General features: G+C 38.1%; 1 protein-coding gene across 3 annotated transcripts; it reads left to right on the plus strand.

Moving 5' to 3' along the window:
- The first annotated feature begins 1,336 nt into the window (after positions 1-1,336).
- Positions 1,337-12,385, plus strand: Dut (deoxyuridine triphosphatase). 3 transcript variants are annotated; one of them, XM_027925848.2, is made up of 7 exons: positions 1,337-1,444; positions 2,460-2,598; positions 4,701-4,792; positions 6,531-6,575; positions 11,222-11,296; positions 11,449-11,519; positions 12,074-12,382. In XM_027925848.2, exons 1-7 carry the CDS (start codon positions 1,420-1,422, stop codon positions 12,128-12,130), a joined length of 504 nt encoding a protein of 167 aa, XP_027781649.2. In that variant the 5' UTR covers positions 1,337-1,419; the 3' UTR covers positions 12,131-12,382. The 3 variants fall into 3 exon arrangements, with proteins under 3 accessions (XP_027781649.2, XP_027781646.2, XP_027781647.2); XM_027925845.2 differs by lacking the exon at positions 1,337-1,444 and adding an exon at positions 1,686-2,000 and having other exon boundaries at positions 12,074-12,385; XM_027925846.2 differs by lacking the exon at positions 1,337-1,444 and adding an exon at positions 1,686-1,937.

A 12,385-nucleotide genomic window follows, 5' to 3' on the forward strand; every position in this document is an offset into this window, starting at 1 on the left:
CCTCAGCTACCTCAGAAGATCATTTCTATGCTATTTAAAAATATAGCAACACATAATCTAGAAACAGGGAGGTAAATTTCAGTAGCAAGAACCAAAAAAGTTGGGAGAATTGCTCTTAAGCAGTGAGACATGGGGTAACAGTTGTTCAGGGCTAGGGCAAGGATAGCTGATTTTTATTGTAGGTTTTGAAAAAGCATTATATAAAGAAAGTTTTTGCTTAAAAATAATAGAATGAATAGAAAAATCAAGACAAAGTAATAATATACAGGAGTCTGATGGACTGGACAATATCACTGTAATTCATTCATAGAACAAATTCATCACTCATAATTCTGGGGCAGGCACTAAGATAGACACCAGAAATATAGCGGTGAATGAAGACATAAGGTCTCTGCTTTTATGAAGTTCACATGTACTATAGCAAATAGACAGTGACCAAGAAAAAAGATTTTTAAAAAATAGTACAAATTATAGCAATAAGTAGTGTAAATAGGAAAAAAAGAAAAAAAAAGAAGACTGATAAAAGTGGTGGTGAGGGAAAGTAAGGGCAGCTACTTTAGTTTCTCAGGGATGGCCTCTGAGGTAACTTTACATTTGAAAGATATGATGCAGAACATCAGGTAGCTGACTGGTATAAGTTGGGGAGTTCTCAACGTACAGACTATATAGAGGAAGACAGAATATTGCATAGCCTCCTTCAGAGGAATTCCAAGATTTAAGAGAAGCCAGTTAAGGTGGGGCCTGTAAGAAAAGGCACAACAAGCAAGAAAACTTCAACAGTACTTCACCATTTTTAGTTGTCATTTCTCTAAAACTGCCCTGTAGTTATATTTATTTTTGGAATTAAAATGCGTATCAATTTAGTCTCCAGGTTTTTGCATCAGCTCCAGAGATAACTGGAGATTCTTGCATCCCAGAAAAATCTGTATACAATTATCTAGAAAATTACTCATCTGTCCTCACTGTAAATTCCACCACCTTAGCCCAGGATCTTAGCCCTCAAGTCACTGGGCTCACGTCGGTGTTTTTTGTTTTTTTTTTTTGGTTCTGGGGATTGAGTGCTTGCTGTATCACTGATTCCAGCCCTTTTCATTTTTTGAGACAGGGTTTTGCTAAATTGCTGAGGCTGGCCTTGAACTTGCGATCTTCTGGCTCGGCCTCCCCAAACACTGGGATTACAGACCCTGTCCGACCTCGGTGTTTCCAAGGTCATTGTAACCACAGAAAGATAACAGTGGAAGGGCTGAGTTGTCCTTGCGGTTATCCTTGAAGACCCTCCCGGGTCGCTCCTTTAAGTGTAAACAACATACAGTCTTGCATTCCGTAAGGAATTCTGCATGCTGTGCTGGTCACAGCCTGCCGCGCGGTGGTGAGGTGATTCCGTCCCCCAGGGGGCCCTGAAGTCTGAAGCGGGGAATAATGGCCGCGGGCGAAGCTGCCCCAGGTATGTCAGCCCTGGGGTAGGGTCCGGGTCTAGCGGATGTACTAAAAAAAAAAAAAAAAAAAATGGATGCCGGGAAAACTAACGGGCGAGGGAGGGACGGAGGCAGCAGCAGGAAAGGCCGCTGCGAGGTTCGCGACGCTGGCAACCGGCGCTCCCGGGGCCGAGCTGCGCCAGCCAGGGGCCTTCGCGCCGCCTCCCAGTGAGAGCCATCAGAGGGCGCCGAGACTGCTTCCGAGGTCATCCGGGCGTTAGGGTGCTGGACGGGAGCGCGTCCGGAGACGCAGACCTCGGGGAATGACGGCCCTCCTCCCGCGCCCCGCGCTCGGCTGCCATTTCTCTCCATCATTGCTCCGCTTAGCGTTTAAAGACGCGCGAAGGAAGCAACCGGGAGCGTGGGCGTCCGGACTCTCCCGACCAGGCCCGCCCTTCGGCCCCACCCAGCTCGCGCCGCCCCGGTCTCTGTCCAGCGCCGGCACACCCTTCCCTGAAGCCAGTGAGGCCTGGGACGCGTGCGGGACGGGCACGCCCGCAAAGGCGTGGATACTGGGCCCAGAAGGTGCAGCCGGCGCGCTTAACGCTCCGGCTGGGAGGGAGCCCTGCAGCCTCAGGCGGAGGGAAAGTGGGAGGGCGCCCAAGTCTCGCGCCTAGGGAGCGAGTCCATTCGGGTCCCTGGGGAGGAAGGTTGGCTTCTTGTCATTTATGGGCGAGACCACCGAAGCTTGTCCCCTACTTTGAACCGGAGTTCTGAATTTGCTATGTTTAAGAGGGGTCAGTCGTGTCCGATCTGAAGCCAGCTTTCAGAGAAGGGCTTCCGGCCTAAAATATGACACCCGGACCCCCCCGCCGCCAGAACTGTGGTCTCGTCCAGGCCTAGGTGCTGGGGGAGGGTCCGGGAGGGGCTGGCGGGAAATTTCGGAGTTTGGCTGGTTGTTAGCAGCTGCGTTCATCCCCTGCTCTCTTTTCTGGTCTCTTCGTCTTCTCTTGCCCTCCGGTGCTGCCATGCCCTCTTCTGAAGAAGTAACCGCCATTTCCCCCAGCAAGCGGACCCGGCCTGCGGAGGATGGCGGCTTGCGGCTCCGCTTTGTTCGACTATCGGAGCACGCCACGGCCCCGACCCGGGGGTCCGCGCGGGCCGCAGGCTATGACCTGTACAGGTGAGTGGGGACCTCAGGCCTCACGTGGCCGACCGGTCTCGGCCCCCGGCAGCGCCACCCTCGCAGAGGAAACCCGGTTCTCGGATGATTTAGCTCGTGTTCAGCCCCTTTGCCCCAGCTTGAACCATACGCTAGAAAGGTTATGGACACAAACTTTTTTTTAAATGTAGGCTTCCTGTCATTGTTAGTTTGAAAATTTTGGCTTTTTAAAAAAGGCATAAATTCAACAGGGATTTGGGCAAAGTGTGCAGAATGGTAAATAAATATCTGTAAAATGCCCAACGCATTATTTTACAACATTCACTCTACTCTTTTTAACAAGTGGAAGGTGCCGTGCAACAGGGTTCATCTTGGCCTTCTAGGGTGATGGCGAGCTCAAGAAAAGCCATGGTGGGCGCTGAGATTCTGAAATATCTAAAAAAGATTAATGAAGGCCACTTCTGGGGTTAGTTCTTTCTACATCTATTAGGCCTAAGGACTGGGACTTTGTGAAAGGGTACGAATATGAAAAACAAAAAATGGCGGGAGTGCTAGTAATACTACAACCGTTCATTTGTGGCGCACTTTTTTTTTTTTTTAATACCTGTACAGGAATTTTGTCCCACGTGCTATTTAATCAAAACAGTCTTGGATTAGAGGAATGTTACTAATTTACAAATGGGATCATTAAGAGTGATTTGCCCAGGAGCTTGAATGTTGCTGACGGTTTTTTACACGGAATTAAGTGTTGTTTTTTTTTTAAATTTGGCTAGTATGTTCAGTATTTAGAACCATTAATAAAGGGGAAAAACGATTCTGGGAGGGAGGGGTGTTCATTTTATGACCATATTCCAAGCGTTATGATTTATTTTTAAGGCACTCCAGGTAATTAGAATGTGAGAACTACTGGTCCAAGTACGAAAGAAAGGAAGAAAGGACTGTAACGATATTAATGGGGGGCGGGGAATGAGATTAATTGTAGCTAAAAAAAAAAAGTGTACATTATTGTGGCTAGAAGGAATATAGTGTGCCTTTTGATTTTAATGGGAAAGAGTGATGTAGTTCTCTTAGACCCTTTTAAAGTATATGGCTGGACCTTGTGAGTCCTAAGGGAGATCTTGATTCAAGATACTTTAGTTCTTTAGTCATCCTCCTAAAAAATATAGGTGATTTTCTGTATACTGAGCTTGATGTGGAAATATCTGATGTCTTTAATAAATTAGTGCTTAACAGTTTAAAGAAAGGAAATTATAGTGAAAATATAGTACTGCTTTATGGGACTTAAGTTCTGCAGAGGAACTTCCAGTTTTGCTCATTGTCAAATCTCTTAAATTTTTTTAATGAGGGGGATACAGACAAATGAGAATTGCTAATACTTGTATTATACTAGAAGTGTTAGCAATTTGCTGGATGGACCTTAGAGAATCAGTACCTCAGCACTTGATTTCCAGGGGCTATTTAGAGTGATCCCTTACTTGGTGAAGTTCATGGTCATAGGTTTGGTGAACTACACAGCCAGGCAGAACTGATACAAAACAGCTCTACCTTCCCCCACCCTTTATTTTGCCTACAATTTTCTTCTGCAGTTTTTTTGTAATCACAGAATTGTAATGAGAATAAAATGAGTTAATACATATAAACATATTTGCCCCATTATTTAGTTCTTCATTTTCCTGTTTCTCACGGTATTAGCAAAGTTTGTACCATTTGAAGTTTGACTTTTTTGTCAGTTTCCCATTGATTGTGTTCAGAGATGAAGACATTTACATTGTCAACATATCTTCCTACCACCATAAAATTCATATTCTTTCATCTACACTTGCCTTTTAATTTTTTTTTTATTGGTTGTTCAAAACATTACAAAGCTCTTGACATATCATATTTCATACATTAGATTCAAGTGGGTTTGCCTTTTAATTAATAAATAAAACATCTACCTTTTTGAACTTTTTAAAGATGAATTGAAAGTTTGTCATGGCAACATTAGTTGGCAACATTAGCCTAAGATTGTACTATTTTATGAAATGTATTTAAAGCAATTCTATATGTATCATCACAAGGAAAGAATGTAAAACAATTTTATAAGTAAATACTGTTTTTTTTTTTTTTTAATTATTTTGTAGTGCCTATGATTATATAGTACCACCTATGGAGAAAGCCCTTGTGAAAACAGACATTCAGATAGCTCTTCCTTCTGGGTGCTATGGAAGAATAGGTAAGTGATTCAAGAAACAGGTAACTATTTGTCAAGCCCTTTCTTTGTGATAATGTATTTAATCTTAGTGTTGTTGGATTAATATTGCTTGGTCTTGGTCCTAAAATAATGAAGTGCCATCTATGATGGCAAACAGTCATTTGAAAAATTTTATTTACATACATGTTTTGGTCTTTCTCTTTGGCTCTCTCATTTCGATTCCTTATTTGTGTTTTTGGGAGACTCACATTGGCCTAAGAGGTTGTTTTCATAACTCCTTACAGAAAAACTAAAAATATAGATGATTGTTATTTGGATCTTTTTCCAGAGTGCCGAATTTCTCCCTTCAAGGATTACGTTGCATATTAGGTCAAGTTTCTTTGTGAAGAGTGGGATGAGAGTTACTAATACTTCTTGTATTAGGAAATAGGGACTTACAGTGATGGCACATTATATTAAGAGAGTAGAACTTACTCCAGAGTATGTCAGCCCATAGACTCTTATCTTGTTTCAGTATCATCCCATGGGGTTCCAGTAAGGAACAGTAGTTTTCTTGAGAGAAAGCCGTATTCTAGGAAGCTAGTACAAAACAGACTGCAAATCAACAGGTTTGATTTTTTTTTTTTTTTTCTGGAGTGAGTCATTTGTCACCAGAGTTAGTCCTGAATTTGTCAAAAACATAAGTACTTTTAAATAAGTACACAAAGGGGCATATGCAACTGTTAGCCCCTCCTCTGGGGAGAGAGTTAGACTTAACTCAATCTTGTTAGCCACGCATGGGAGAACTACTAGTACTTCATCCCTTAAGAGAACACAATGATTTTTCTCCTGGTGGTCCCTTTTAGCATCACTGTCTCTACTTTTAGAGTTTTTAGGGGGGGATGGCCAGGAAATAGTGAAATAAAAGTTAAGGCAGAAGAAGTGGCATTTATTGACAAAGTACCTGATATAAATTATTCTGAAATAAAATAATAGAATTTAGAATAATTGTGGGTCTCATGCTTAAGCCAGCAAGTTATAAGGTAAAAACTTTAGAATAAAAAACACAGGAGTTCAATGTTTAGCATTGGCATTTTACTTAACTGATACAAGGCCTTTTATCTTACTCTGGTTCATGTGTTTTAACAAAGTTATGTGTTTTGACATCAGAGTCATGAGTAGGAGTCCTAAATTCTAGGCTAAATTCTGCTACTGTTTTGTTAGGTTTCTTCCTCCCCCACCCCCTTCCTCCTCCCCTCTCTAACTCTCCCTTCCCCTCCCTCCTCCTCCCTCTCTTTCCCTACTGCTCTCCCCACCCCTTTCTTATCAGCATTGTATTTGTTCAGGTCTCCCATCTTAAAACAAATCATCTTCCTTAGCATTGTGTCCCTGGCCAGCTACAGTTCCTCTTTGCCCCTTTGTGGCCAAACTTCTTGTAAGAGCAGTCTGTGGTTGCTCTCACTTCATTCTAGCAGTCATCTCCCAGGTCTATACCACAAATCCTCAATTGACTGAAGTCATATGGGGCTGGTTTAAGTGTTGTTTTGTTGTTGTTGTTTGTTTTTTGTTTTTAGTAAAACCTGGCTGAATTTCTAAACTAGTTTTTCCAACTTTGGTAATGCATTATGATTAAGCAATCTTTAATTCAGAACTGTCTAATAAGGCTAAGATGAAGATATAGACATAGTAGAGGAGATATGCTTAAATTGCATAAATTATATTGTGTCCAGTATTGCCCCTCCCCACTTAAAATAACCAATGGCTTCCTTTTTGTTTTCAGCTCCACGTTCTGGCCTGGCTGCAAAATACTTCATAGATGTAGGAGGTAATATATTTGTTTTTAAATTGTGCAAATGTGTGTATTGGCTTTGTCTTTGCTTAAAAGGTAATGTGTATTCAAATGACAGATTGCATTTTTATTATCGAGAAAAGGAATTGCATTTTTATTCTCTTGACTGTTTAGAAATTTCCATATCTTGGGCGGCTGAGGCAGGTTCAGTGGTTAAGTACCCCTAGGTTCAATCTTTGCTACCCTCCCCCTCCAAAAAAAAACCCCATATCTGAAATAATAGATAATTATTATACAGTCTCAAATACTATTTGATAATTTAAAATTTTTAAGTGATAATTGTAAAATTTATGTTATTTTACTAACAGGCTAACCAGGCACTATCTGACAGAAAAGATTTTTGCCTTGGTTTAGTGATAATCTGTAGTTAGTCGAAAAATGAGTACACAAAAGGAAAAGATTTTGTGATTATTTTTAAGCAATTATAGTTTACTTAGGTAGTTATTAATAAGTATTAAATAATTGTCAAACAAAAGGTTCTATAAATATAGATCTATCTAGTAAGGACTTTCTTTCCTTTTAAGAGGCTGTCCATGTTTGGCAAAATATATCAAAACAATCTTTTCCTTGAAGAGAGAAAACACTGCTGCTCTAAAATTTCTTCCAAGGAAAGTCTTCTGTGGCATGTATTTCCCTTAAAACAAAACCTTACTCATGTCTCCCATAGCTAACAAGTTTCTCATGTCTCCCCTGTCATGAAGAAGCCCCAGCGACCTTTGCTAGCCACCCTTGATAAAGGATTTCTAACCTCCTCTCTCTCAGAAAATTTAATCTCTTCCTGTAGTACACACCCCACTGATATAATCCCCTGTCCTGGTTCTTTTTTTATCTTCATTAATGAGATAGTGCTTCATTTAACAGCATGTTGGCCCTCAGGTAAGTGGGTATTCTAGATTTTCCTATGATCGTTTATACAAAGCATTCTATGAAGGTTTTTTTTTTTTTTTCTTTTTAAATAGATGAGGAAACCAGCTCAGAAATGAGCCTAAGGTGATAACATGTTTAAACATGTTTAGACTATTGATATGATTCTAACATCCTTGTTCTTTCCTTTGCAGTTAAATGCTGAATTAGCCTACCTCATCTCCCTTATCAGGGTCCTGGATTAGTTTGACTTGTGCCCTGCCTCTGTGGGGTGTGGAGGGATGGGTGGGGGTTTAAGCTCATGATAAAGCCTAGGCGGCCAGGTCTTGGCTTAACAGAAAGGCCTGATATATCCTCATGGTGTCACTAGGTGGTGCTGTGGGGCAAGACAAAGCCAAAAGTAGTTCTTTGGGGAGCTGAGTTTTATTTAGCCAGGGATTGTCCACCCACTCCAGAGTTGAAGTTAAGTTACACCTGACTTTCAAAAATACTTTTGGAGGTTCAAATATTATTTGGGATATAATTGTAATCTAAGTTAAGAATGTAAAAAGAGTGTGTGTTTTTTAAGAAAATTTCAAAGGCCTGCTTTGAAAGAAACATGAGTTCTGAGGCTCAGTTTTCTCCTTTGTATAATAGAAATTGGTGTGCTTGTCTCTGAGGAATTGGAGGATTAATGATTATGTAAACCATATGACATAGTGCGTGGCATGTATTAAAGTCTGTTTTATCATTTCTGCCGGCTAGGGAGTTAAGTTTTTTTTTTTTTTTATGTGGAAAATCTTTTTTCAACTTTTTTACCAATTTTTGCTTTGTTTAAAACAACCCTCTGGAAGAAAATTCATGCAATTGGAAAATCAGTTTGCCTGGTGGATGGTATGGTGTTGTTCATAAAATTACATTGTGGTGTGTTCTTGGATGCAGAAATATCTTTAAAATGTCAGGCACAAGTTTATCAGAGTTGGCAAAAATTTTTATTTCTTAAGAGAGAGATTGTTAGAAATCCCAGGCTATAAATAAGGGTCAAAGGGAAAAGTTTAGAATGCAGGATTCTGTTCAGAATTCACATCTGGTAGGTGTGGATAGTTTTCACTAAAAAAGGTTTCCAGCATGTGACATGCCAAAGTCTTGACACAATAAAACTTGTGCCTGAAGTCAGTTAATCACTCTGCCAGTTCCAATGCATGATTTTTTCCAGTGATAACTTCAAGATACTTTCTGCTTTCTCATGAAAAGAAATATCCCTGATTCCTATATCCATTATGCAAAGAATGAATAAATCTTGCTTTTCTTGAAAGTCAAATGGCAGTTGACTTTCAGTCAATTAATAATTGAACTAGAACGTATTGAATTTTGTATAACATTGTTATTTGTACTAAAAATAACATAATTGAAGGCTTTTTTTCTGCCATATTTTCATTGACTTCAATTTCGTTTCTTTTAGTCACTTAAAGACTTTTCTCATTTTCCTGTTGCCAAGTATAAAGTCTTAGTAGGTCACTTGGCCCCGTAGAATTGAAGACTCGTAACTATTTGAGTGCTACTAACAAGACAACTTTACAGATGTACAGCAGAGCCTTTTACAACAAGAGAGTATTTTTATATGGTAGAAAATATAACTTTTTTTAAACCAGCAAATATATGCAACTTGAATATGTGAGAAAGAAAAGCCAAAATATAGAAGAGGACATATAAATGTCCAGTAAACAATGGAAGGAAAGAAATCCAGCATTACTGGTCCTCAGGGAAATTCAAAGTAAAGCAATTAAATATCATTTTTTACTGATCATTATTGGCCAGAATTTAAAAGTTGCTACCGTTGTACTGGCAAGGATTTTGGAAATGGGCATTTTCAAATATTGCTGATAGAAGTTTGGCTATACCTTTTTTGTAAAGTTATCTAGCAGTACCCTCCAAAGTATAAAATATACACACCATTTTACCCAGGAAAGTGCTTTTTGGAACCTATTTGACATTTATGCAGGGATATTTGTCAAGGGCTGAAGAGTGACAGGTTTGTACATATTAATCTCAAAGGATATCTATTATTTTTAATGGAAAAAGTAAAGTAATGCAGTGTATTACTGTGATATTGGCTAGTTTCTTTTTTTACTTTATGTGTATTACTGTTTGAATAATTTAAAATTTTTCTAATAAAATAGAAACAAAATAATTTTGAAGGCAGTCAGTCCACATTGTTTTTCCTAAACTCATTTGAGATAAATGAGTTATTACCCTGGCCTGGAACAATATGCTGTATACAAAAGGGTCTCTGTGTTAAATCTAAGCTAAATCATTTCTATAGTCAAAACTTCCTCTGTGTAGATACATGGAAAACCGCTGGTCTTAATATCAGTTCTTTTCATAATTATTGAGGGCTAAATTAATGGTCATTTGGCAGCGGGGAAAGAAACTAGGATTTAATACTCTGAATTGGTCAAATTTTGTTGCTGTTCCACTAGAAAAGAGTAGACCATTTCCTTCAGTCTAGACATGAAGTGAACTGCCTTTCCTGCTTTTCAGCCCATTTTTAAAGTACCTTCTTAGCAGGCATTTTTTGACTCATAATCAGCCTAATTTTTTTTAACCTTAAAATAATTAGTATAGCTAACTAACCTTTGTACCCATCAAGATATTCCGATTTTTATTCTCTGCTTTCATGAGGGTATTTTGGAGAAGGGACAAGGAAGAGTATTCATAAGAAGTCAGATGTAAAATGGAGCTATATTCTATATTTCATAAGAATCCTATCCAGCTTTTCATAACAGCAGAAAGAATATGTATCATAGGAAGTTCCAAGGGATGGGAAATAACTGTTAATGGGTAGAGGATTTCCTGGGAGGGTAATAAAAATGTTATAAAATTGATTTTGGTGATGGTTGTACAACATTGAATACGCTATGAACTTTGGGATCATATACTTTAAATGGATGAATTATATGTGAATTAGATTTCAATATAAAAAGAAATGAGAAGGCCTGGTGCACCTGTATTATTTGTATTTGTCTTTATGGAAGCATTTTAAATTCTTGACCCAAAAACAAATGGTATCAAGTCTGGTCAAGGTAGCTCTCTGGACCAGGCTAGTTGGCCAGGCTCAACTTTCCTGCAAAGATTTGCTCTCCATGTGTTCATAATCTCAAACACTAATTGTACATATAAGTGTACTCATTATTAACTATGAGTTAATACCTTCTGAGAGCTTGTGATTTTAGAAAGAATGGTGGTTCAGATTAAAAGGAGAGGAAGGATGTGAACGGAAAAGTTCAGCTCCCATTTTATTGTAAAAATGGAGTGTTCTGGTATTTTTAAGACTGCTACTTAACAGTGTAAGCATTAACTCATTTCTGCTGTAGATCTTTTGGGGTTTTTTTACATTTTTATTTATGATTTGGTCATGTATCGATCAATATTAGTGAAAAACTGTTCCCAAGAAAAGTCTTCGAAGCCCAAATCATAATTTTCTGCTAGTCTTTTTGGCAAGTATGCAGTGGGTAGAGATGGTAATTGCCATTATTAGCTTAAAGTAGGAAATGGTTACCATTTAATAAGGGTGACAGATAGGAAATTAGGACCAATTTTCTAAATTCTTATCTACATTTTAGTAATACCTTTTTTTGTTTTTGAGGCATTACCTAGTGCTAAAGGAAGGTTCACTTACTGAAGTTCTAAGTATTAAAGTCTGAGCTACATAAGAATGATTTTAATGTAATTTTACACTCAGTGATAATAAATCAAGATATTATTTTTCTTTCCTCTAGCTGGTGTCATAGATGAAGATTATAGAGGAAATATTGGTGTTGTGTTATTTAATTTTGGCAAAGAGAAGTTTGAAGGTATGTTAAATACATATATGTATTCCCATAAACGTAGTGAATGTTCTGAGTTTCTGTCAATAATACTGACTCCTCTAATACTCAATGAATAAGGCAAGATATAAAAGAGTACATGAATAAAATCACTAATAAGCTTTTTTTTTTCTTTGAAGTAAAAAAAGGTGATCGAATAGCACAGCTCATTTGTGAACGGATTTTTTATCCAGATATAGAAGAAGTTCAAGTAAGTGTTGTAAAAGCTTAATAATTAGTGACATAACATTGCAAGTGAAGACAAGACACAGCTTAGAGGGTTTAATATGCTGTTTGTAGCTAGCAGTATATATGACTTAAGATCTTACTTTTAGAATTTCTTGATTTTATTTTTGATCCTAGGAATTGAACCCAGGGGTTCTTTACCACTGAACTACAGTGCCAGCCCTTTTTATTTTGTATTTTGAGATAGAGTCTTGCTAAGTTATTTAGTGCCTTGCTAAGCTGCTGGGGCTTGCCTCTAATCATGAGTTGCTGGGATTACAGGCATGCACCACTGTACCCAGCTCATGACACATTTTCATGTAGATATTATGTAGCATTACTTTGGATAATGAATTATTTAATATATTGTGAAATTTTAATATTTCATTAGCTTTTTAAACAAATATCCAATTTTCTAATTTGTGGGGTCTTTTTAAAATTTAACTTTCTTTTTGTAATCTTTAAAAGTCTTATAGTAGGGGCTGGGTAGAAGAACTGAAAGAGGCTCTAAAATTAACTGTCTTATTACTTTTCTTTCAGGTGTTGAATGACACTGAAAGGGGTTCAGGAGGTTTTGGTTCTACTGGAAAGAATTAAAATATAGGTCAAGTATAGAAAAGTGTTACTTTCTCTTAAAAATAAAGACTTTCTGCTTAAAGTGTTAGTATTTTGCACGACTGAAAAGCTAGCTTTAGCTTCTGAAAGTTTATTTTCTTACAATAAAGAGTTTCTTTGTTAGTATCACATGGAAACTTTCTTGTATTTTTCAGTTTATGGTTGTATGTAAATCTGTGGTAATCTAATGCAAAATTTTTAAAATCAAATGTACATTAATTTCAAATTTTAAAAAAT

Source organism: Marmota flaviventris, chromosome 2, assembly GCF_047511675.1.
Source record: "Marmota flaviventris isolate mMarFla1 chromosome 2, mMarFla1.hap1, whole genome shotgun sequence".
Classification (NCBI taxonomy): domain Eukaryota; kingdom Metazoa; phylum Chordata; class Mammalia; order Rodentia; family Sciuridae; genus Marmota; species Marmota flaviventris.